Source organism: Aquarana catesbeiana, linkage group LG13 (genome assembly GCF_042186555.1).
Source record: "Aquarana catesbeiana isolate 2022-GZ linkage group LG13, ASM4218655v1, whole genome shotgun sequence".
Taxonomy (NCBI): Eukaryota; Metazoa; Chordata; class Amphibia; order Anura; family Ranidae; genus Aquarana; species Aquarana catesbeiana.
The window spans coordinates 78,858,238-78,884,668 of NC_133336.1; the positions used below are offsets into that span (position 1 = coordinate 78,858,238).

General features: G+C 43.2%; 1 protein-coding gene across 1 annotated transcript in view; it reads left to right on the plus strand.

Annotated features, from left to right (window-relative positions):
* Window positions 1-795: 795 nt before the first annotated feature.
* Window positions 796-26,431, plus strand: part of CDAN1 (codanin 1) — a 107,361-nt gene continuing 81,725 nt past the window's right edge. Inside the window, exons 1-3 of the mRNA XM_073610373.1 lie at window positions 796-939; window positions 10,004-10,698; window positions 17,267-17,473. Of these exons, the coding sequence (XP_073466474.1) occupies window positions 859-939; window positions 10,004-10,698; window positions 17,267-17,473 (983 nt within the window). The 5' untranslated portion in view covers window positions 796-858. The remainder of the gene's footprint in view (window positions 940-10,003; window positions 10,699-17,266; window positions 17,474-26,431) is intronic.

Here is a 26,431-nt window from a genome sequence, read left to right on the forward strand (position 1 = left end):
CTGGCAATGTCAGATGTAAGGGGGGACTCCGCTGGCAATGCTTGATGTAAGGGGGACTCCGCTGGCAATGTCAGATGTAAGGGGGGACTCCGCAGGCAATGCCTGATGTAAGGGGGACTCCGCTGGCAATGCCTGATGTAAGGGGGATTCTGCTGGCAATGCCTGATGTAAGGGGGACTCCGCTGGCAATGCCTGATGTAAGGGGGACTCCGCTGGCAATGCCTGATGTAAGGGGGACTCAGCTGGCAATGTCTGATGTAAGGGGGACTCCGCTGGCAATGCCTGATGTAAGGGGGACTCAGCTGGCAATGTCTGATGTAAGGGGGGACTCTGCTGGCAATGTCTGATGTAAGGGGGACTCCGCTGGCAATGTCTGATGTAAGGGGGGACTCTGCTGGCAATGTCTGATGTAAGGGGGGACTCTGCTGGCAATGTAGAGCAGCTGGTCATATATGGGAGAGATCAGAATTAGAAACATTTGTATTCCAGTCATGTGATCATTATCTGTAGATGCCTCTAATCATGTCCTCCCTATGTGTGTACAATCACACCTCCCCCCCGATGGCGGATCACCGTGTATGTGTATCTCATCTAATAGTTTAGTACAGCCGCAGCCCCCGGGTGTTCTGTATGGCCCGGGGGCCGTTCACCTATACTCCCGCCTCACACAGCGACACCAATATGCAGGACCAACTAGCGAACGCCCCCAAGTCCTAGGCCACGCCCATTCTCACAGAATGGCACTACGGAAACCGCGCCCACTATCTTTCCTCGCCGTGTAACCCCGCCTCTTCTCGTCGCTGTACCGCCCCGTTGGTGACGTCGGGGGTCCCCCGCGGTTGGCGCGCAGGTCACAGCATGGCGGCGGTGTTGGAGTTGTTACTGCAAGAGAGGGTGACGGTGGACGCGGCGCTGCGCTGGCTGACCAGCACTAAGCAGGTACAGCGCCCAAAGCAGGCCGAACCCCGCCAGCTCTGTGCTAGAGAAGAGCGGCGTCATGCTTTGTAGTGTCATGAGGCCGTGCATGCCGACTGACTGTACACCCACCGACTGACCACACTGTACATCGACTGTGTGTATACAGAGCTGTGAGGGGCATACCACTCCGCATACCAACAGCGGGAGCAGGCCGCCTCTGATTGGTGGAGGGGGACGTGTGATACATAGTACCCCCCTACTGTATCCTGACCAGAGACACCCCCCTACTGTATCCTGACCAGAGACTCCCCTCTACTGTATCCTGACCAGAGACTCCCCCTACTGTATCCTGACCAGAGACTCCCCCTACTGTATCCTGATCTGTCCACAGAATCCCCCCTACTGTATCCTATCCAGAGACTCCCCTCTACTGTATCCTGACCTGTCTCGAGACCCTCCCGTATCCTGACCTTTTCTGAGACATCCCCCTACTGTATCCTGACCTGTCCAGAGACTCCCCCCCCCCTTATGGTATCCTGTCCAGAGACTCCCCCCCCCCCCCCCTACGGTATCCTGTCCAGAGACACACCCCCCCTACGGTATCCTGTCCAGAGACACACCCCCCCCCCCCCTACGGTATCCTGTCCAGAGACTCCCCCCCCCCCCCCCTACGGTATCCTGTCCAGAGACTCCCCCCCCCTACGGTATCCTGTCCAGAGACTCCCCCCCCCCTATGGTATCCTGTCCAGAGACCCCCCCCTACGGTATCCTGTCCAGAGACTCCCTCCCCCCCCTACGGTATCCTGTCCAGAGACCCCCCCCCTACGGCATCCTGTCCAGAGACTCCCCCCCCCCCCACTGCCCAGAGACTCCCCCCCCTTACGGTATCCTGTCCAGAGACTCCCCCCCTTACGATATCCTGTCCAGAGACACCCCCCCCCCACTGTATCCTCACCTGTCCAGAGATCCCCCCCCGCTGTATCCTGACCTGTCCAGAGACTCCACCCCCCCCACTGTATCCTGACCTGTCCCGAGACTCCACCCCCTACTGTATCCTGACCTGTCCCGAGACACCCCCTCCCTGCTGTATCCTGACCTGTCCCGAGACACCCCCTCCCTGCTGTATCCTGACCTGTCCCGAGACACCCCCTCCCTGCTGTATCCTGACCTGTCCCGAGACACCCCCTCCCTGCTGTATCCTGACCTGTCCCGAGACACCCCCTCCCTGCTGTATCCTGACCTGTCCCGAGACACCCCCTCCCTGCTGTATCCTGACCTGTCCCGAGACACCCCCTCCCTGCTGTATCCTGACCTGTCCCGAGACACCCCCTCCCTGCTGTATCCTGACCTGTCCCGAGACACCCCCTCCCTGCTGTATCCTGACCTGTCCCGAGACACCCCCTCCCTGCTGTATCCTGACCTGTCCCGAGACACCCCCTCCCTGCTGTATCCTGACCTGTCCCGAGACACCCCCTCCCTGCTGTATCCTGACCTGTCCCGAGACACCCCCTCCCTGCTGTATCCTGACCTGTCCCGAGACACCCCCTCCCTGCTGTATCCTGACCTGCCCCGAGACACCCCCTCCCTGCTGTATCCTGACCTGTCCCGAGACACCCCCTCCCTGCTGTATCCTGACCTGTCCCGAGACACCCCCTCCCTGCTGTATCCTGACCTGTCCCGAGACACCCCCTCCCTGCTGTATCCTGACCTGTCCCGAGACACCCCCTCCCTGCTGTATCCTGACCTGTCCCGAGACACCCCCTCCCTGCTGTATCCTGACCTGTCCCGAGACACCCCCTCCCTGCTGTATCCTGACCTGTCCCGAGACACCCCCTCCCTGCTGTATCCTGACCTGTCCCGAGACACTCCCTCCCTGCTGTATCATGACCTGTCCAGAGACACCCCCTTTGTACTGTATCCTGACCTTTCCAGAGACACCCCCTCTACTGTATCCTGACCTGTCTATGGGAGAATGACAGCAAGGTTGGCCTCTTATTGATCCTGGTGGTTGTCATATGACGTCCTCCCGGGTCGCACCTCCCACGAGGGCAGCACAGTGGCGCGATCTGTCACCAGCTGTGTCCACCGAACACAGCCAATGACTAATCACTGGACCACTCCGCTGCCGGTACCATATGACTACTACTCATTGCTATATGCAAACATAATGTGTAAAAAAAAAAAAATACTGATCACTTCCCCAGAGTAATACAATGCTACTATGGTAACATTATATTGCTCTGGTCAAAGTGAGTTAAAAATATATATATATATATCAGAAAATTGATAAAAAAAAAAAAAAAAATTTGTGTACGTACCCTTGATTACTGCCACACCAGTTATATGATGATGCTGTACTGCACTGGTGAGCACTATGTAAAAAAGAAAAATTCACCATACCGCTTGGACTGTCCGCGTTTCAAAATGGGTCATTTGGGGGATATTTGTACTGTCCTGACATTTTAGGGGCCTCAAGAAATGAGATAGGCCATCAGGACTGATCAATTTTTAGATACAGTTAGGTTCGTATTAGAGCTGCATGATTCTGGCTAAAATGAGAAACACAATTTTTTTTGCTTAGAATAAAGATCACGATTCTCGTGGCGTAACGTTATCTTCCACATTATACAAAAAAATTGGGTTAACTTTAATATTGCAATAAACACCATTTTATTCTCCAGGGTCTCTGCTAAAAAAAATATACACAAAGTTTGGGGGTTCTAAGTAATTTTCTAGCAAAAAATACAGATTTTAACTTGTAAGCAACAAGTGTTAGAAAAGGGTTTAGTCTAGTCCTTAAGTGGGTAAACTGCCCTCATCTACAGACAGAAGTCCATTCCTTTCATCTAAAAATAACGCAAAATGTTACAATGTTTCTATTTATCTCCACCTAAGCATGTTATGATAAACTTGGCAGGCTGCCTGTTTGTTTTTTTGACAGCTGTCCGTTTGAGCAGAGAACTCTCTGCAGTGAATCAAGAAAATGCTGTATTAAGATTGCGAGGGGGTAGAATCGCGATCTCGATTCTTTAACGATTAATTGTGCAGCTCAGGTCCATATATATTTGGGCACAGGCACGATTTTCATACTTTTGGCTCTGTATGCCACCAGAATAAAATGAAAACGAAACAATTCAAATGAATTTGAAGTGCAGACTTTCAGTTTTAATTCACAGGGTTAAACATAAATATCAAGTTCAAATTTTAGGAACTACAACCATTTTTATACACAGTCCCCCCATTTTCAGGGGCTCAAATGTAATTGGACAAATGAATATAATCACAAATAAAACTTTCATTTTTAATATTTTGAGAATCCTTTACTGGCAATGACTGCCTGAAGTCTGGAACCCATGGACATTACCAAAGACTGGGTTTCCTCCTTTCTGTTGCTTTGTCAGGCTCTAACTGCTGCTGTCTTAAGTTGTTCTTTCTTTGTGGATCTTTCGGTCTTTTAGTTTTGTCTTCAGCAAGTGAAATGCATGTCCAATTGGGATAAGATCAGGTGATTGACTCGGCCATTGCAGAATATTCATCTTCTTTACCTTCAAAAGCTCCTGGGTTGCTTTTGCAGTGTGTTTTGGATCATTGTCCATCTGTACTGTGAAGCGCTGTCCAATCAACTTTGCTGAATCTGGGCTGACAGTATATCTCTAAACACTGCAGAATTTATCCGGGTGCTTCTGTCACGTGATCAATGAACACCAATGGCCCAGTGCCACTGGAGCCATGCATGCCCATGCAATCATACTGCCTCCACCATGTTTTACAGCTGACATTGTGTGCTTTGGATTATGAGCTGTTCCAAGCCTTCTCCACACTATTTTCTTCCCATCATTCTGGTACAGATTAATCTTAGTTTCATCTGTCCAAAGAATGATTTTCCAGAATTGGTCTGAGTTTTTTAAATGTTTTTTGGCAAAGTCTAATCTGGCTTTTCTATTCTTCAGGCTTATGAATGGTTTGCACCTTGTGGTTAACCCTCTGTATTTGCTCTCGTGAAGTCTTCTCTTGATTGTAGACTTTGATAATGATACATCCACCTTCTGGAGAGTGTCCTTCACTTGACTGGGTGTTGTGAATGGGTTTTTCTTTAACATAGAGAGGATCCTACGATCATCAACCACTGTTGTCTTCCGTGGACGTCCAGGCCTTTTATGTTGCTGAGCTCACCATTGCATTCTTCTTTCCTCAGAATATACCAAACTGTTGATTTGGCCACTCCTAATGTTGCTGCTATCCCTCTGATGGATTTGTTTTTGAAGCCTTACATTGGCCTGTTTCACTTGCATGGACAGCTCCTTTGAACACATGATGTAGGTTGACAGCAATAGATTCCAAATGCAAATACCACACTTAGTATCCGGCCTGAAGACAGCTGAAATTCAGTATTTACAGCTCCCGTTTTTAAATACAACTTACACAGTGTGCTATGCCAGCCTCTAATAGAGGGGCTGGCATAGACTTATTTTATTGCCTTAACAAACACTTTTTAATGATGAAATAACGGAGTAGCCCACACCTGGCAATGAAATGGCTTTTGCTTCATTTGTCCATTTACTTTTAGTCTCTTGAAAAATGGCTATTCTTGAGGTGTAATTCCTAAACTCTTCCTCTGATTTGGATGTGTATACCCTCAAATTAAACCTGAACGTGCACTTTCAGCCCATATCCATTATATAACTATAGCTTGAATATGCTTTGGTAAATACCTGAAAACAATTGTGCCTGTGTCCAAATATATATGGACCTAACTGTATATACCATAGTCTGCGGACTCTATAACTTTCCTACAGACTAAATAATATACACTGATTTGGATTATTTTCACCAAAGAAATGTAGCAGAATACATTTTGGCCTAAATTTATGAAAGATTATTTATTTGCAAAATGTTAAAACAGAAACAAAGAAAACTTGTTTTGTTTTATTTTTTTTTTGCAACATGATTTGGTCTTTTTTTGTTTAGCAAAAAAAAAACCAAAACGCTGTAGTGATTAAATACTAGCAAAAAGAAAGTTCTATTTGTGTGAAAAAAATGATAAAAATTTAGTTTGAGTACAGTGTTGCATGACCGCACAGTACAGCGCTGAAAGCTGAAAATTGGCCTCAGCAGGAAGGGGGTAACATTGCTCTGTATTAAAGTGGTTAAATTATAGAATTTTTTTACACCTGCCTAAGACTTTGGCACAGTACTGTATATCCTGCCCTCTCCCTGGTCAGCAGAGTCCTCATTATATCCTGTCTTGTCATTGGTCAGAGTCCCCTCGCTATATATCCTGTCCAGTACATAGTCAAGAGTCCCCTCACTGTATCCCGTCCCAGGTCAGCAGAGTCCCCTCATTGCAACCTGTTCTATAAACATGCAACCAGTGGATAACATCCTCTCACTATTCGTGTGGTGTTATCAATGTTTTTATTTTGGTTTGAGAGAAACTACAAATGTCACATTTGTGGTAAGGCGAGACCATTCCTCTTGAAACAAAGCAATTGTAACACCTTCAAACTCCATTGCAGAATGTTAGGATTAGGGCTCCTAAAGAGCAACCATGATGGTATATGCGTAGGTGTGCCCAAGGGCTCTGCCCAGCCTTTGGATTCTGTTAGAACCCTTCAGCACATTTGTGCACATGGAGATTTCTCGCACATCCGCAGATGTTTGGAGAAGCATGCACAGATTGTGCTGCAGGGCTCACTCCAGACCCGGATGCCCTGAGGCACAGCTACACGTACATCTAGCAGGGAACAGAAATATCATCCTTACCTAGAGGTACCATGGAGAAAAATATGTAATTTGGTGAAAGGGGGTAAGTCTAGGTAGAAATGAGTGGGAGGGAGTCCACTGTAATGGCCAGTGTGCGCAGACACTTGTCCGTGCACCTTTCACATGTTAGCAATTTATGGATGCTTGATGCTGGTAGGTCATAGCTAGCTGGGCCTTAGTAGGGTTAATTCAGCACCTGGAGATGCATTGCTGTTGATTCCTAATGCCCTGTACACACGATCGCACATTCCAACAACAAAATCCATCAGATTTTTTCCGACGGGTGTTGGCTCAAACTTGTCTTGCATACACACGGTCACTCAAAGTTGGTTGGAAATTCCGAACGTCAAGAACGCGGTGACATACAACATATACGACGAGCCGAGAAAAATGAAGTTCTATAGCCAGTGTGGCTCTTCTGCTTGATTCTGAGCATGCATGGCACTTTGTGCGTCGGAATTGTCTACAAACAATCGGAATTTTATTGTCGGAAAATTTTAGATCCAGCTCTCAAACTTTGTGTGTCGGAAATTCCGATGGAGCCTACACACGGTCTGAATTTCCGACAACAAGCTCCGATCGCACATTTTCCGTCGGAAAGTCCGATCGTGTGTACAGGGCATAAGTGTAATTCAGTGGCAATGCTGTCTCATCCACTTGCTTTTCCCTGTATAGCAGCCATATTTATAGGGGGCATACTCCAGTAGAATTAATTTAATTCTGCTAAGCACCTCCAACTAGGTTTGTTTTGTCTAGGTCTAACAAGTCCATTTATGGGGTCATATGATATGTACAGTAAGAAAAAGTATGTAAATTAACTAGTTTTCTGCAGTAATTTTCCATAAAATGTGATCTGATCCTCACAACAATAGACACACAATGTGCTTAAGCTGAAAGCATGCCAACAATTCTAATTTCTTTATTTAACATACCCACTAAACATTCACAGTGCTAGAGTTTAAAGTAAGCAAACCCATAGACTTACTACTTTAATGAAAGCTAATTGGAGCCAGTAGTTTGCACACCTGGAGTCCAATTAATTAAATTATTTTTTTTTGGGGGGGGGGGTTAGAGCTAGTTTGATAAGACATTTTAAGATTGCTGTTCAGAGTAGTTGATCTGCATACGGCTGGAAAGGGATCCAGAGCATTTTCAAAGTGTTTAGGCATTCATCAGTCGACAAACGGTACATCAGTAGGGACAGATGTACTGTGGCTACTCTTCCTAGAAGTGGGAATCCAACCAAGATGACTCTCAAGACACAACGCAGATTCCTCATTGAGGTAAAGAAGAGCCCACGAGTAACTGCTAAAGACTTAGACATCACTGGAACTGGGAAACAAACATCCCTGTTTATGAGTCTACCATACATAAGTCTTTGAAAAGGCAAGGTGTCCTTGGCAGAACACCACAGAGGAAGCCTCTGCTCTCCAAAAAAAAAAAAAAAAAAAATGCTACGCCAGTACGCTTGAAGTTTGACAAAAAGCACCTTGACAAACTGCAGCTCTATTGGGAAAATGTTTTGTGGATTGATCAAACAAAAGTTGAATTGTTTAGGAAGAATACTCAGCACTATGTATGGTGCAAAAAAAAACACTGCTTACCAACATCATCCCAGCGTTGAAGCATGTTAGAGGGAACATCATGATTTGGGCTTGCTTTGCTGCCTCAGGGCCTGGACCACTTCACTGCTGCAACAGCAGGTTCAGTCACCTTTTAGCACCTAGGGTTTGCTTGCTTTTTCCTCCAACACTGTGAACACGTGGGTGTGTTCAATATAGACACGAGAAATTGGAATTGTTTGTGTGTTGACCGATTTAAAGCCCAACTCTGGCCAAAAGAAAGTTTTCCCATATAGTTTGGCTGTGCCTGCAATGCACAGGTCAACTGCTCATTTTGCCTAGGGGTGAAGAGAGAGCTTATACTCACCTGATCCTTCGTTCCACCAGAAAATGGCATTCCCCCATGACCCAGCAGTGGACAGTTTCTAGTGATTGGAGCCTACTCTGGGCTTGAGACAACAGGAACAGTCCACAGCGCAAGATCGCTGGGGTGATGGGCCGGTCTTGTGCTGGGAGGATCAGATTATTTAAGTAAATCTGCTTTCTTCTCTCCCATAGACAAAAACAAGTAGTTAATCTGTGCAGTGTGGGCACAGCCACACTGCATGGGAAAACTTATTTTTTTTTTGCATCTAGAGATGGGCTTTAAGGCCGCTTTCAGATAGGGTAGACTTGGTTAAGCGAATGAGCCTGCTCACCGGGGGATCTCTCCGCTGATCCCCACTGAGCTGGTGGACGAAAGGTCTGTGTCAGCTCCGCCATGCCGAGCAGACATGGACACAACCTGTTGTTTTCTATGGGGAGGACGGATGGAAACGGATCCCCATCCATCTATTTTTAGCAGATTGGGTGTCAGCGGACAACAGAGAGCAATGGATGACAGGCAGACTTTATCAGTCTGTCAGTCTGAAAGGAGCCTTAAGCACATTGGGGTTTATTTACTAAAGGCAAATCCACTTTGCACTACAAGTGCACTTGGAAGTGCAGTCGCTGTAGATCTGAGGGGGACATGCAAGAAAAATAAAAAACAGCATTCTTACTTGCACATGATTGGATGATAAAATCAGCAGCGCTTCCCTCATTTTAGATCTTTCTCTCAGATCTACAATGACTGCACTTCCAAGTAAATCAATCCCATTGTGTCTGTTGTGACTTAGATGAGGATAAGATCACATTTTATGGCAAGTATACTGCAGACAACTAGGTAATTCCAAGGGGTTCACATACTTTTTTGCCACTATATAGCCTTCCCAAAATAAATGCAAAGATTTTCAGTATTTTTTTTCCCCCTTAAATTTAGGTGCAGGTCGCCAAAACTTTAAGGCTCCACACACACTAGCTTAAAAAAAAAACTCTCCTAGCAGCAGCTTTTGAGCATTTTTTTTTTCTGCTTCTAGAAGCAAATAGTGTTATCCTATGTATCCATGCACACAATTTTATTGGGAGCGATTGCCAGCAGAAAAAAATGCTGACAGCTCCTAAATCCTGCTAAGCACCGGTTTCCATGTTTTTTTTCCCTTTGCGGATGGCCTGTCGGTGTCCTTAACAGCCAGTGTATATCGGGTTTCCCCGCTGACAGCTGAATGTAAACAAAACAATTGCCGGTAATAAAAATTGAGAGAAAAAAAAAGGGGTGGGGATCTTGGAGCTAAAGGCCTGGCGTCAAAGTGATTATAAGGAAAAAAAAAACCCTAAAAGTTGAATGTTTCTTTTTTTTTTTTTTTTTTTTTTTTTTTTGATTGTTAATGTTTGTTTGCTAGGAGAGTCCTGTTGATTTCAAACTTGCTCCACTTCACTTCTTGCGGAAAGACTTTGTTCCTTATCTGCTCAATTTTCTTCGAGAACAGACCAGCGAGGTTTTAAGTAATGGACCATCAACTCCAGCAAAAACCCCAAATTCTAAGACTGTCCCCAAACCAGTTAGCTCCAGTAGCCAAAGGACTATCCTAGAGAAGAGATCAAGCCAGCTTTCAGGTCATCGAGGGAGTAGAGTCCAGCTGTTTGCACAAACTCCCAATAGCTCCAGTGCTTCAGAATATTGTTTCGCTTCTCCAAATTCAACCAACAGTGACTCCTCTTTTATGAACAGATCCAACCTAACAAACTCTTCAAGTAGGGCTTTTAATCAAACTAGTCCAAATTCAAGCTGCAGTCCTGTTGCTCCTCACAATGAAAAACGTTCAGCGCAGAAACCGGTTCTTGGTAATTTCTTGGTTTTGACACCAGAAGGACAGACTGCTCGCCGTGGTCGGAAAAAGAACAATTCATCTGGCCGCCATGTGCCTAAAGACCAAAGTAGAAGATCGATTGAAAATGAATTACAGGGAGAAAAAAATACATGGAGTGCAAACAGAAAGCAAGTGTGTATAAATACTAGTAGTCCTCCAGCATCTCATCTAAATATAAACAACTTGGAAGAGTTTCCACCTATGGGTGCATCTTGTGAATCTGCGAGGTAAATTGTTTTCCCATCTTAATTTTAACTGCAGATTTAGTAGAGAGAGAAAGATATTGTGCTCCCATGTCTTTTCTTCCACAGCCAATAGAAAAAAAGTTATTTCACCATTGACAAACAGGTCATACATGTAGGGTTTTGAATTAGCCCTATTAAACTTTGTTTAAATTAGTAATAGTACAAGTTTTTGTGTTCTTAGTTTTTACTCACCCAATACCTAGCTGCCAGCACATGAATTCAAGTATAGAGCCTTATGAAAATATTCACCCCCTTGGTGTTTTTACTGTTTTGTTGCATTAACAACTTTGAATTAAAATGGATTTTTGGGACTTTGTAACAGTCGAATTACACAATATGCCTAGTTATAGTGCGTTTTTTATTGTTACACAAAGAAAGCTTAAATCTTGTTTGCATAAGTAATCATTCCCCTTAGCTATAAACCCCCTAGATAAGATGTGGTCAAACCAGTTTGGTTCTGAAAGGGGTTTTATGGGTTCGTTTTTTTTTTTTTTTAAATAACAAACATGTTATACTTACCTCCACTGTGCAGTTCATTTTGCACAGAGTGGCCCCTGATCCTCCTGTTCTGGGGTCCTCCCCGCAATAGCTAACCCCCCTCTGGGAAGCTCTATCCCGTGGGGGTGAGCTTGCGGGCACCTCCCTGTCCTACACGCTGCGTCCATAGACTTAGAGCAAATGACTCGGTCCCGCCACGTCATTGGATGTGATTGACAGCAGCGCGAGCCAATGGCTGCGCTGCTATCAATCTATCCTATCTATCCAATCAAAGGCCAGACTCCGTGGAGAAGAGGACGTGCACAGCAGGTGCACGGGCTCAGGTAAGTAAACCGTTTTTTTTTTCACCTTAATGCATAGGATGCATTAGGGTTAAAAAACACGAAACCTTTACAACCCCTTGAAGTCCTATGAGGGGTGTTCAAGTGAAACCGGGACTAATTTTAACAGGTATAAAAAGGGATGCTAGTAGTAAGTACTACACGCAGTAGTAAGTGGCAAGTGTGTCCTATTACTGATAGGTGGCTCACACATCGCGGGCCAGTCCAGAGACTATTAATCAAGATGGCAGACAACAGTGTTAGTGCATGCATGGAAAAGTGGGTGGTGATGAAGTGTCTTGTGAGTGAAGGCGCAAAACCCACGGATATCTATGGAAGACTTCAAGCCCATTACGGTGATGAGATGGTCAGCCACAGTAAGACATTTGCATGGTGTAAACGTTTCAGAGTTGTCTGTACATCCTTTCTGTGGGAACAGTGAACACAATCATCCTAGGCTGTCCTAGGTTGGTTCCAGGCGTACTGACTAATCTTTCTATGCCAAAGCTTTTTAGGCATTAGTTAAATGCTGGGATCAGTGTATAAATGTAGCAGGGGAGTATGTTGAATAATAAATGCAGTTTCCACTCCTTGAAATGTGTTCTTTTATTATTTAAACTCCAAAGTCCTGGTTTGACTTGAAAGCCCCTCATATGATTAGATGATTACATAAGTTCCACCTGTGTGCAAACAGTTTCACATGTCATCATTATGAATACAATACACCTGTTCTGATAGGCCCCCAAGTCTGCAACACCATTAGCCAAGGTGCTCCCTAAACAGGTCAGACACAAAGTTGTAAAGATGTATAGATCAGGGTTGAAGAAAAAAAAAAACACAAGCTTTGTGCTCCATCAAATCCACGATGCCAAAATGAAAATATGGTCCTACTGCAGACCTGGAAAAAAAAGGCCCCCCACCAAACCTTAAAGCAGTTGTATTGCCCGCTTGGTGATTTTTACCTACAGGTAAGCCTATAATAAGGCTTACTTGTAGGTAAAATTAATATATCCTAAACCTGTACGGTTTAGGAGATATTTACCCTGCATGCAGCTGCTGACGTCAGCTGCGCATGCGCTCTGGAGGTCCGGCGTAGAGATCCTTGTTGTAATGGAGTGCTTCCGCGCACATGCGCGGTAATGACGTCATCGCGACTTACAGCTCCGGAGCACGCGAACAGGAAAGAAACACAGAGGGAACATGTCGGCTCCCTCAGCGGTGACCGGGCGCCGCTGCAGGGGCTTTGTTCTGAGGTAAGTATTTTATAATGTGTTATTGTATTGCAGGTTTTTTTTTTTTTTTAATCAGCAGCTTACTACCGCCTGGTACACATGGGTCGAATATCAGGCCGGATCAACTGGAACTGGCCGACATTTGGCCCTTGTGTACGTAAGCCTGTCTGACAGAAGCCACGCGAATGTCCGGTCTTTGTCGAACGGGCATGCTGGAAAACAAGCATCTTATCAGCATCCGATCAGTGCTGGCAGCCATGTGTTCTGGCAGCTGTGAGTGCTGACCTGTGTGTTCTGGCAGGGGTGGTGGTAACATTTTTTTTAAAAACTGTCTATTGCTGCACTTCTTAGATGGCGCTTCCCTGTCTTTCTATACTGGGATATTACGGGAGCAATGGTGAATGGAATGGAAAGCAATGGAAATTGCTCTGCATTCCTGTTAAAACTGCATGCTATTCTTTGCAGTGTGATTTGAGCCCATTCATTTTATATGGGCTCAAATTGCACCACAGAGATATCGGTTTCGGGTATTGGGAGCATTTGCACAAATTCAAGTACTTGGTATCGGCACCAATATCCATATCGTTACAACAGTAATTTTAGCCTAAATTTATGAAGCGCGTCAATTTTTAATTTTTTTTTTCTTTTGGATATTTTTTATAACAAATTAGAAAATATTGTGTTTTTCCCCCAAAATGTGATTTTTTAAAATTTTATATAATATAATAAAAATTATGAAATACCACCAAAAAGAAAGCTTTATTTGTGGAAAGAAAAAAAAAAAGATTTTTTTTATTTGGGTACAGTGTTACATGACCGAGCAATTGCCAGTTAAAGTAGCATAGTGCTGAACAGCAAAAGAATGCCCTGGTCATCAAGGGGGTTGAACCTTCTGGAGGTCAAGTGGTTAAATGGTTTCTACTACAGTCACTTGGCTTTTGTATCTTGCAACAGCCAAAAGGAATAAACCCACCTGCATGCTACGCACATAAACCTGTGAATGAATAATATGCACTCATTGAAGTACATTCTAAAAAGGACATTTAATACCAGACATAACAATGTAGTATGAGTCAATATACAGTGCATCTGGAAAGTATTCACAGCGCTTCACTTTTTCCACATTTTGTTATGTTACAGCCTTATTCCAAAATTGATTAAATTCATTATTTTTCTCGAAGTTCTACAAACAATACCCCATAATGACAATGTGAAAGAAGTTTGTTTGTTTGAAATATTTGCAAAGTTATTAAAAAATGAAAAAAAAATCACATGTACATAAGTATTCACAGCCTTTGCCATGACACATAAAATTGAGCTCAGGCGCATCCTGTTTCCAGTCATCATTTATGAGATGTTTCTTCAACTTGATTGGAGTCCACCTGTGGTAAATTCATTTGACTGGACATGATTTGGCAAGGCATACACCTGTTTATATAAGGTCCCATAGTTAACAGTGCATGTCAGAGCACAAACCAAACCATGAAGTCCAAGGATTTGTCTGTAGACCTTCGAGACACACATCTGGGGAAGGGTACAGAATAATGTCTGCAGCATTGAAGGTCCCAATGAGCACAGTGGCCTCTATAATCTGTTAATGGAAGAAGTTTGGAACCACCAGGAGTCCTAGAGCATGCTGCCCTGCTAAACTGAGTGATTGGGGGAGCAGGGCCTTAGTCAGGGAGGTGACCGAGAACCCGATGGTCACTCTGAGAGAGCTCCAGCGTTTCCCTGTGGAGAGAAAAGAACCTTCCAGAAAAACAACCATCTCTACAGCACTCCACCAATCAGGACTGTTTAGTAGAGTGGGTAGACGGGAGCCACTTCTCAGTAAAAGGCATATGACAGCCCACCTGGAGTTTGCCTGAAGGTCTCTCAGACCATGAGAAACAAAATTCTCTGATCTGACGAAACAAAGCTTGAACTCTTTGCCCTGAATGGCAAGTGTCGTGTCTGGAGGAAACCAGGCACCGCTCATCACCTGGCCGATACCATCCACAGTGAAGCATGGTGGCAGCATCATGCTGTGGGGTTGTTTTTCAGCGGCAGGAACTGGGAGACTACTCGGGGATCGGGGGAAAGATGAATGCTGCAATGTACAGAGACTTTCTTGATGAAAATCTGCTCCAGAGCGCTCTGGACTGGGACAAAGATTCATCAGGAAAAAAAAACACACAGGAAAACTACCCTAAGCACACAGCCAAGATAACAAAGGCATGGCTACGAGACAACTCTGTGTCTTTGAGTAGCCCAGCCAGAGCCCAGACTTGAACTCGATTGAACATCTCTGGAGAGATCTGAAAATAGCTGTGCACCGACGTTTCCCATCCAACCTGATAGAGCTTGAGAGGTCCTTTAAAGAAGAATGGGAGAAACTGCCCATATATAGGTAGGCCAAGCTTGTAGCATCATACACAAAAAGACTTGAGGCTGTAATTGGTGCCAAAAACTGCTTCAACAAAGTATTGAGCAAAGGCTGTGAATAGTTTATGTACAAGATTTCAAACAAACTTCTTTCACTTTGTCATTATGGGGTATTGTTTGTAGAATTTTGAGGACATTGATGAATTTAATTCATTTTGGAATAAGGCTGTAACATAACAAAATGTGGAAAAGTGAAGTGCTGTGAATACTTTCCTGATGCACTGTATGTTCATATGGCCTAGTCAAAGCACAAATCTAAATTCAACTGAGAAACTGTGGCATGACTTGACGATTGCTGTCCACCAAAGCAACCCGTATAATTTGAAGGAGCTTGAGCAGTTTTACCTTGAGGAATGGACTTAAATCCCAGTGGCTAGATGTGCTAAACCAATAGAGATGTACCCTAAGAGACTCGTAGCTGTAGTAATTGCACCAATTGATAGCTCTACAAAATATTGAATTTGGAGAGAAGAGAGGTGAATAGGAATGCAAACTCAAGATTCACGCTTTTCTTTTCTTTGTGCCACAATAAAAAAGTATTTTGCACCTTCAACGTTGTAGGCATGATGTGTGCATAAAATGATTAAAAAAAAAAAAACCCTTGAAAAAATGTTAAATTACGGTTGTAATGCAAGAAAACAAAAATCACCAAGGCAGTGGATATTTTTGCAAGGCTCGGTAATCTCTTTGATCTTCATATGAATAAAACAGGGTAAATACAAAGTATTACTGTTACTTTGTATTTTATTCTGAATTGTAGGTGAGCAGTATTTCCTATTTACAAATCCTGCTCAAATGATTCCTGTTTGATGTTTGACAGGAGCTGCTCCTGCTATCTACAAATCCCAGCTATCTTTTGCTATGATGTCAATAATGTTAGGTAGCCATTAGGTACCTCTCTAGGCGGCTCATCGCTTGCTGAAGCGATGGTTGCATGATAGCTAATGAAGTGGCTGCTGCCTGTAACGCTGGGAACTAGTGCAGACAACCATTACATCCATATAGCTGGGTACAGGAGCAGTCGTATTTTACAGATTTTGTAGATGTGATTATCTGCTGGTTAACTGCCAATCGCATCCATGCTTATTAGAGCAAAGTGTCAGGCACTGCTTTGGTATATGTTCGTGGAAGTTCAAGCGACAGTAAAGAAGAACTTGAGCGAAAACATTGTTTTTCTCCCATGCAGTGGGTCTGTGCCTGCACTGCATGGGTTAAAGTGGTTATAAACCCTTACAGACCACTTTAACCTACAGGTAAGCCTAGATTAAGGCTTACCTGTAGGTGCAAGAAATATCTCCTACGCAGTTAAGGAGATATTTTCCTGAAAACAGGCACCATAGACAACGGCGCAGGCACACTGAGCGTGCCGTTAGTGAAGGCGATCATGCCGTCACTGACTGCTTCCGCACGCATGCGCTGGAGTGACGTCATCGCTGCTCCGGCCAGTCACAGCGCCGGAGCAGCGATACCCGGAAGGAAGATGGACGCTTCGTGGAAGAGGGGACATCAGTGACATTGCAGGTTCCTGTGTCAGGTATGTGACACACAATGGGCTACTATGCGATGCATAGTAGCCCATTATGCTTTACCTTTGCAGGGAAACAAAGAGGAAGTAAACCCATCAGGGTTTACTTCCTCTTTAACTGCTCTGGAAAACTGCCCTCCCCCCCCCCACACACACACACATCCAGCAGTGGATTGTTCCTGCCATTTTCAGGTCCAGAGCTTGTCTATGGGCATGATGACGTCAGGAACAGTCCATGCACAAGATCATCGGGTGGATGAACGGTAGGGACTGAAAGATCAGTGGATTAGGTAAGTATATCTCTGCTTTCTTCGTGCCTAGGCAAAATCAAGCAGTTTACCCATACAGCGTGGGCACAGCCCCACTGAAAGGGAATTTAAGCTTACAGCCCTAGAAAATGCAGTGGACATAAGGGTTACTGAGCCAGCCTGTTGTAAGCAGTTCTATTCTATCATAACCCTTATGTCTGTTACAGTAAATAGTTAAACTGAAAGTTTACTTGGGTTTTAAATTAGTATTTCTGAATCCTTTTTAACTTTTGTTTCCCTCAGCAAATCAAAACCATCGCGAAGGATCAATCCGACTCCTCTTAATGATAATTCCAAATCTAGGATATGTTTTACCTCCACTCCAGTTAGCACTTCTAACATAGACCGCAGCCACCCAAGTATGGAGGTGTTTACCAGTGTTCAGGAAGGAGTATGCACTCCTGATGCCAGCAGTTTACGGGAAGAGAGGGAGATACTGCGCAAAGAAAGGTAAAATTAATGTTTTACATTTTCTGGTTCAAGTATGTTTGTTGGTCATTTTGCTTTGCTGTTGTGAAGTGAGAATGTCAGTTTGAGAAATATTTTGGTTTGGAAGGTGCTTTTTTTTCTGTGTCCTTAAAGCGGAGTTTCGCAAAAAATTTTTTTTTAGATGTCGTCAGCTGCAAATACTGCAGCTGCTGACTTTTAAAATAAGGACACTCACCTGTCCCAGGGTCCAGCGATGTCGGCACCGAGACCGAACCGTCCCTCGATCCTCGGGTGCTGCCGCCGCCATTCTCACTGAGGGAATCAGGAAGTGAAGCGTTGCGGCTTCACTGCCCGGTTCCCTACTGCGCATTCGCGAGTCACGTTTCGCGTCTACCCTGGTCCCCGTTGTGTTGTGGGAACTGTATATTTCCCACAACACAACGGGGGTGGGCGGGGGTTTTGCGGCTAGCTATTCCCGGAAGTGGGTGCAGATACCTGTATTATACAGATATCTGCAACCCCCTCCCCCCTGAAAGGTGCCAATTGTGACACCGGAGGGGGGGAGGAATCCGATGAGCGGACGTTCCACTTTAGGGTGGAACTCCGCTTTAATCACTTTTCTTACACTTGTAATACCTCCTGTAGATCAGAGCAATTTTAAAATTTTTGCTATGGGCTTGTTTATTTGGCAATTATGTTGATATTAGGGCAAAACTCCAGGAATCGCTGCACTTTTAAAGTGGTTGTAAAGTCTTCCCGACAGCTTTGTCCCATGTAAATCAGCATAAAAACCCTAATGAACACTGCTTGTAGATATCTCCTTACTTGCTTAGTATTGTTATCCTTTTTGTTCTTTAGAATGACTTCACTGAGCATGCCCAGATCTCCCCTGATTTACGGCACACTCTGTGTACTTGTCTGTCTATTATCAGATCTTCCTATGGCACAACACTGAAATCCCACGAGACTGCATAATCACTCAGAGCTTCCTACTACACCCCATGTGACATCACATGTAGTGTAAACTTGGGCATCGGACCGCATTACTGCAGCCTTATCAGCTGAAGCTGATAAGGCTGACACAGTCAAACATTAGATAATCGGCACACGTAAATACTATGAAATAAAACAATCAGCTATGAGCAGTGAAGCCGGGTTGCCATAGAAACGTTGGATTGAGAAGGAGGCTTGGTTAGCAGTACAGGAAGTGCTCAATGGTGCTGCCTTACCCCTGGAAACAAGGTTTTTAAAGTTTCTTTAAACAGTAAGTAATATGCGATTTGGGCTGGATTACAGTGGCTATAGTTTGATAATTACTTATTATAATGGACTAAATGAAAAGCAGCATCAGAGTGGGAGAGTTTACTTCCTCTTTAAAAATCTGCTGGTTTATGAGGGGTTAAATCTAACAAGGTGTATGTTGGAGCTGCACAATTCTGGCTAAAATTCCACTTTTTGGTGGAGCTCCGCTTTAAGTGGTTAAACTGACCTCATTTACAAACTGAAGTTCATCACTTTGATCTAAAAGAACTAAATGTTACAATGTTTCTCTTTATCAACGCCCAAGCAATACAATATTATGTACAATAAACAATACATATATTGTTTTCCAGGCAAACAAGTTTATTTTCGGGAAATTGTCTTGCAAAAATGTGTTTTTTTTTTTTTTTGTTTTTTTTTTTTTGTTAATGCAAAATTTAAAAAATGAAGTGAAAAAAGTGTGGCGCTAAGAAGTAATTATGATTAGGTCAATAACCGTGATATCTAAAAAGTGTAGATGCAGGACCCTGAGGTATGTACCACATAGGACTAGTGATAATTAAAGTGTGTGGAGAGATTGTGACAACTCTTCAACTAACACCATAAAGCAAAAATTAATAAAGTTAAAATTAAACGTAGGTGGACAAATGTGTAAACACATACAAACTATATAGGGCGTGTCTGTGTCCGATGGGTCAATTTTGGGTGGAGTAACGCAACCTAAAAATTGATTCAAAGATCTATCACAATAAATAAATAAATAATAAACATGCATAATAACATAAAGTAAATTACAACAATATGTTGTGCATTAACCCACAAATGGCCTGCTCCTCAAGGCAAAACCTGAGTATAAAAACAAGGGTCCATTGGAGTAGTGTGTATGTGTGAATATTTAAAGTCCATCACTATGCAATAGGGTGATCTCAGATAGCTCCCCGACAACTTGGATGTAAGCAGTCCTCATGTAAAGTAATTGGGAACTGATGAAAATAACTTTGCATACGGATGGATTCTTGTCTTGATATAGAGATTATCACTCAAAAAATAGACGTAAATTGCCCTTACCAGACAAGATGGACTCACAGGCCCTTGGCGGTGAGTCAAACGAGCTTTTACCGTCAAGCGGTGTAGTACAGCGAACTGTATGTTGATCCTGGACAAGGTCTCATCAAATGTCGCCAGATGGTGTGCCCCTGGAACGGCTGGACAGGAATCAGATGTGTTCAAACCTCCGCCTCGGTCATCAGTTGAAAAGATAATTTCCTCAGTGACCATCCATATGTATTGGCAAAGTAAAAAAGGAAAAACTTCCACATAGTGTAAATCCTTATTAAAATGTTATAACGTTTATTGAAATCAGATGAGATAGTAACCAAAAAGATGTACAAATATGGGCAGTAAAAACTTGGCTCACAAAAGTACAAAAATATAAAAAGCATAGGTCAGAGCCCTAGACCCCCCACAACTGGTCTTATGGGCCAGGTACATCGACGACATCCTCCTCCTATGGAGAGGTACCATGGAATTGTTAAACAGTTTCATGTTGTGCCTCAATGAGAATGAGGTTGGCATCCACTTATCGTATGAAGCTAGTACCTCTATGATACATTTCCTGGATCTAGAGATTACAGCTGTCAATGGCCAATTGGAAACAAAAACCTTTTTAAAGTCACCGACAATAACGGATACATTCCGATTGACAGCTGCCACCATGCAGCATGGCTAAAATCAGTCCCCCGGAGCCAGCTGATGAGAATTAGATGCAACTGTTCTCTTCTGTCGGACTATTACGTGCAAGCTGAGACGATTAAATCAAGGTTCCAAGAAAAGGGATATGATGGAGGACTAATTGATCAGGAAATTCAAAAAGTGGCCCTTATTGATCGACCATCACTGTTGGATGAACATCCTAGGAGACTTTCAGATAACAGACACAAATGGGCTTTCCTTACCAACTATTCCATTCAACATAAACAGATAAAGGACATCATCGCTAGACACTGGAAAGCACTAAAAAACGACCGTATTTTGAGTCCACTACTTCCTTAACAAGCTAGGGTGATCTACAAAGGTGCACCAGCAATAGGAGGACAAATTGCACCAGGCGTAATAGACCCTCCGAAAATTCCATCTTTTTTCCATGATCTGAAGGGCTTCTATCCCTGCCGAAAGTGCACAGTATGTAGACTCAATATATGCAAAGCACGGAAAATTGAAACTTTCTTGTCATCCACAACTGGGAAGGAATATAGGATGAAACATTTTGCTACATGCACTACGAAGTTCATCGTATATCTTATCACCTGCCCTTGTGGAAAACAATATATAGGACACACAAAACGCAATTTTGCTATAAGGGTGAACGAACATATTACAGCTATAAAAAAAGCACGCACAAATCATAGTGTACCTAAACACTATTTACATCACCACAACCAAAATCCATCAGGTACAAAGTTTCAAATTATAGATAAATTTGTACCACATTGGAGGGGGGAACCGAATGTGAGAGGTGTATCGAAGTTAGAGACTTTTTGGATACACCTCATCAAGTGCTATGCACCATATGGACTCAACATTTATTGGAACATCAATGCCTTTATCAATCAATCATAGACGTTGGTGCCCCTCTCGGTGCTGGCCCTAAACTTTGATCACATTAAGGCCCCTTTTATTTTGAACTACATAGATCCATAATTCTTTTGTCCTTACCTACAGTGCTGCGATTTTTTTCTCACTTTGGTGCCCTTGTGGGACATTGAGATGTGCCTTTGGTGAGGTCAGATTGGTATTTCAGACAAACTATAGGGGAATCATATACTCCCCCTTTTTTGAAACGACATATATTTTTTATGTCCACACTTTTATGTTTTCAGATATTCTTATAGATATTAGTCACTATAACCACCATATATTGCCCACCGCTATCTCTGTGGTTATTTTCTGTTCTATTCTGGATTTCTCAATTCTTCCTTTTCCTTCACTACCATTATTTTTAGCTATTTTTTGTTTTTTACTTTAATATTAATATTATTTTAATGTTGCATGAGTGGTCGACTCTAGCTGAGATACAGACATACACATATCTCTAACTTCCCTCTTTTTTCATTTTTTCATTTTTTATTTTTTTCATTTTTTGGGTTAGATTCAATATCATCCATGTATGAATCCCTTTTGTTCAGTTTTCATCCCATATATGTTCACTGAACACTACTTAGGTTGTCAATCATGATTTGGTGCACAAACCTGCCGTTTTTTCATTATTTTTTATGCCCAGTATTTTTTATGTTCAGTATTTTTAATTTTTTCATAGGTTTCCCACTATCTCTATGGTGTTATGTATGAGGGTTATATGTTAAATCTATGTATATACACTGTTTATGTGGGTACCCTAATTGTGAACAGTCTATTCCATATGCCTGTTTATATTTGGGTGTTACTATTTGGCGATTTGACTTCTCTTATCTGGACCGGGCTACACAGATTCTGATCTGAAATTTAGACTCCTCCTTCCCCGACCGCCGCAATGTTTTGCGTTTTCAGGTCTCGGACTGGCAGGCCACCACTTCCTCCCTCCTGTGATACGCAAGCCTCGAGCGGCTTTGCGTCATTCCGCATGGAACAAATCACGTGACCGCTACGTGACCATTGCGCGACCAGGAATGACACTCTTTCTGTTGATTGTAGTTGATTGGAGGACAGAAGTGAGTCTTGGCTCTGACCAGCCATGAGGGGACAGGATTGGCCTTAGAAAAACCACATGACCACCACATGATTGCTGGTCAGCTGTGACGCCGTCAGACCCGGAAGTCGCGCCAAACATTACAGCCAATTAGCCATTTTTTGATTGCAGTTTGTAATATATAAAGCACAGTGGCTTGGGGGCAGATTTCTTACCCCAGCAGAAGTCTTTGAGGACGAAAGGCATCGGGTAACTGTGTTTTTACCCTTACCAGCACCTACTGCGCCAATTTTTATGCTTTTTATATTTTTGTACTTTTGTGAGCCAAGTTTTTACTGCCCATATTTGTACATCTTTTTGGTTACTATCTCCTCTGATTTCAATAAACGTTATAACGTTTTAATAAGGATTTACACTATGTGGAAGTTTTTCCTTTTTTACTTTGCCAATACATATGGATGGTCGCTGAGGAAATTATCTTTTCAACTGATGACCGAGGCGGAGGTTTGAAGACATCTGATTCCTGTCCAGCCGTTCCAGGGGCACGCCATCTGGCGACATTTGATGAGACCTTGTGCAGGATCAACATACAGTTCGCTGTACTACACCGCTTGACGGTAAAAGCTCGTTTGACTCACCGCCAAGGGCCTGTGAGTCCATCTTGTCTGGTAAGGGCAATTTACGTCTATTTTTTGAGTGATAATCTCTATATCAATATATATATATATATATATATATATATATATATATATATATGTTTGTATGTGATCCTGCGCTTCCACCTGGGGCACGCAGCTTCTAATGTGATTATTCACAACAGAACCCTATCTGTGGGTGCTGGGCACTGGATATCTGCCGGCACCCATTAGTAAAAGCAGCACATACAGAACACACAAACACTGTCTAGGCACACAGTTAACCATTTGATTGCCCTAGATGTTAAACCCCTTCCCAACCAGTGTCATTAGTGCAGTGCATATTTTTAGCACTGATCACTGTATTAGTGTCACTGGTTCCTGCAAAGTGTCAGGTGTCTGTCCGCCGAAATAGCGCAGTCCCGCTATAGGTCGCTGATCGCCACTATTACTAGTATTAAAAAAAGTTTGTAGACGCTATAATGTTTGCATAAACCAATCAATATACATTTATTGGGATTTTTTTTTTTTTTTAAACCAAAAAAACACTGCAGAATACATATTGGCCTAATATGGCACAATAAGCAGTTACAGTAAACTTTTTTTTTTTTTTTGCCTTTTTATGATAAAGGTTTTACATAAATTAAAAGCTGCCCATTTTAAGCACCCCTACCAGTGGTAAATGGTTTGTCTCATCCCTGTTATTGATGCATTCTGCTGGAGAGCTTGTTCTTTTGAAAAACAGACTTACTGGCCACATCACCAGGTGAAAAAAGAAACCTATAGTAAGTGAAAAATTGTTATTGCGCAGGTGAAAAAAAAAATATAAATGACCAAAACGCTGCTGGCAATAACACAACACAACAGAACAAATTGTGTGAAAACATTAAATTGCCACGCTAAGTGAATATTCATGTGGTACAAACACATTCAATAACAAACATCAGTCCAAAATATGTTTTCAAATATGGGTAAGTGGTAAATCCAAAAGATAATAAACGACCAATCACCTGAGTGCACCTTCACCGTAATTGAAGTAAGATGTACGCTTACCAGATCCCTAGACTCCTTCATTATATGAGTCTAAATAAGCATGGAATTACAAATCATGAGAAATACATCCATTTGAAAGAGGTGAGAATAGGGTCATGACAGACCGTGTTGGTTCCTAATCACTCTCATGGATGTCCCATAAAGTAAAGAAGAGTATCCACAGTGTAAAACCGTATAATGGTTTATTAGAAATAAGCGTTGCTAAAAACTTACACAGATTCAGCATATAGATAAAAAGATTCCCAGGCTGGGATCCGCTAGTCGAGCAGATCCAAAAATGTGCCATACTGAATCTCATGTGCTGCAGCACCGTGCTGTTTGGCGCGTGCAAAAAAGCATGTGCTTAACAATTATTTGCACTACTGTGCATCTGCTAAAGAGCCCTTTCACAGTGGAGGCGTTTTTCAGGTGCTACAGCACTAAAAATAGCGCCTGAAAAAAGCCTCAGCTGCAAAGACAGTGTGAAAGCTCGAGTGCTTTCACACTGGGGCGCTGCGCTGGCAGGGTGTCACAAAAAGTCCTGCCAGCAGCTTCTTTGCAGCGGTGTATGAGCAGTGAATACGACGCTCCTCCACCGCTCCTGCCCATTGAAAACAATGGGGCAGCGCTGGCAAAGCGCTGCTGCAGTGGCGTTTTGCGGGCGGATTTAACCCCTTTTTGGCCGAATAGTGCCGCTAAAACAACGGTAAAGCGCCGCTAAAAATAGTGGCGCTTTACCGCTGACGCCCGGGGCGTCCTAAATCTATCCCATAAATCTATCCCCTATTTTGTAGACGCTATCATTTTTTTCAATATACGCTTATTGCGATTTTTATTACCAAAAATACGTAGAAGAATACATATCTGCCTAAACTGAGGAAAAAAATAGCTTTTTTTAAAAAAAAATCCGGGGATATTTATTGTAGCAAAAAGTACAAAATATTGTGTTTTTCAAAATTGTCGCTCTTTTTTTTTTTGTCTATAGCGCAAAAAATAACTGCAGAGATGATCAAATACCACAAAAAGAAATCTCTATTTGTGGGGAAAAAAAGGACGTAAATTTTGTTTGAGTACAGCATTGCACAACCGCGCAATTGTCAGTTAAAGTGACGCAGTGCCGTATCGCAAAAAATGCTCTGGTCATTGAGAAGCCAGATCTTCCGGGTCTGAAGTGGATAGGGATTGAACATTTGCAAATGGCTTAATAAATTCCCTATACCCCTCCATTACATTTATTAGAGGGAAAAAAAAAACATTTTTGAGAAGTAGTTAGTAGTGTGCTTGGCATGCTCCCAGCACTGAGACTGGGATATCTGTGACAGTCCCCTGATGTCTATAGCCCTGGCCAACAGTTTTGAGAACACAAATATTAATTTTCACAAAGTCTGCCACCTCCATTTTTATGATGGCAATTTGCATATACTCCAGAGTGTTATGAAGAGTGATCAGATGAATTGTTATTAATTGCAAAGTCCCTCTTTGCCATAAAAATTAACTTAATCCCCCCAAAAAACAAACAAAAACATTTCCACTGCATTTCAGCCCTTCCACAAAAAGACCAGCTGACATGTCAATGATTCTCTTATGGTAACACATGTGTCAGTGTTGCAAGGACAAGGCTGGAAATCACTCCGTAATGCTGATTGAGTTATAAAAACAGATTGGAAGCTTTAAAAGGAAGGTGGTGCTTGAAATCATTGTTCTTCCCCTGTTAACCATGGTTACCTGCAAGGAAACACGCAGTCATCATTGGTTTGCACAAAAAGGGATTCACAGACAAGGATATTGCTGCTACTAAGATTGCACCTAATTCAACCATTTATCGGATCACCAAGAACTTCAAGGACAGAGGTTCAGTTGTTTCTAAAGAAGGCTTCAAGGTGCCCAGGAAAGTCCAGCAAGTGCCAGGACTGTCTCCTAAAGTTGATTCAGCCGTGGGATCGGGGCAACACTAGTGCAAAGCTTGCTCAGGAATGACAGCAGGCAGATGTGAGTGCATCTGCACGCACAGTGAGGTGAAGACCTTTGGAGGATGGCTTGGTGTCAAGAAGGGCAGCAAAGAAGCCACTTCTCTCCTGGAAAATCCGGTGGGAGACCCAAGAAAGACCTGAAAAAACAAAGCTTTACAATCACTTTAATAGCTGGTCAGCAATAACTTCAAGCAAGCGCTTTCAGTAGCTCTGGATCAGACTGCACAGCGTTCACAAGAAAATTGTTGACCATTCCTTGCTATGAAGGCACTCGTGAGTGTTCGTTGCAGAGCCAGCCCCATCCCCCGCTCCCTCGTCATTGGCTTTGATTGACAGCAGCAGCCAATGAGGAGGGAGAGAGCCTCGACTCTTGTGCATATTACTGGATTAAGATCAG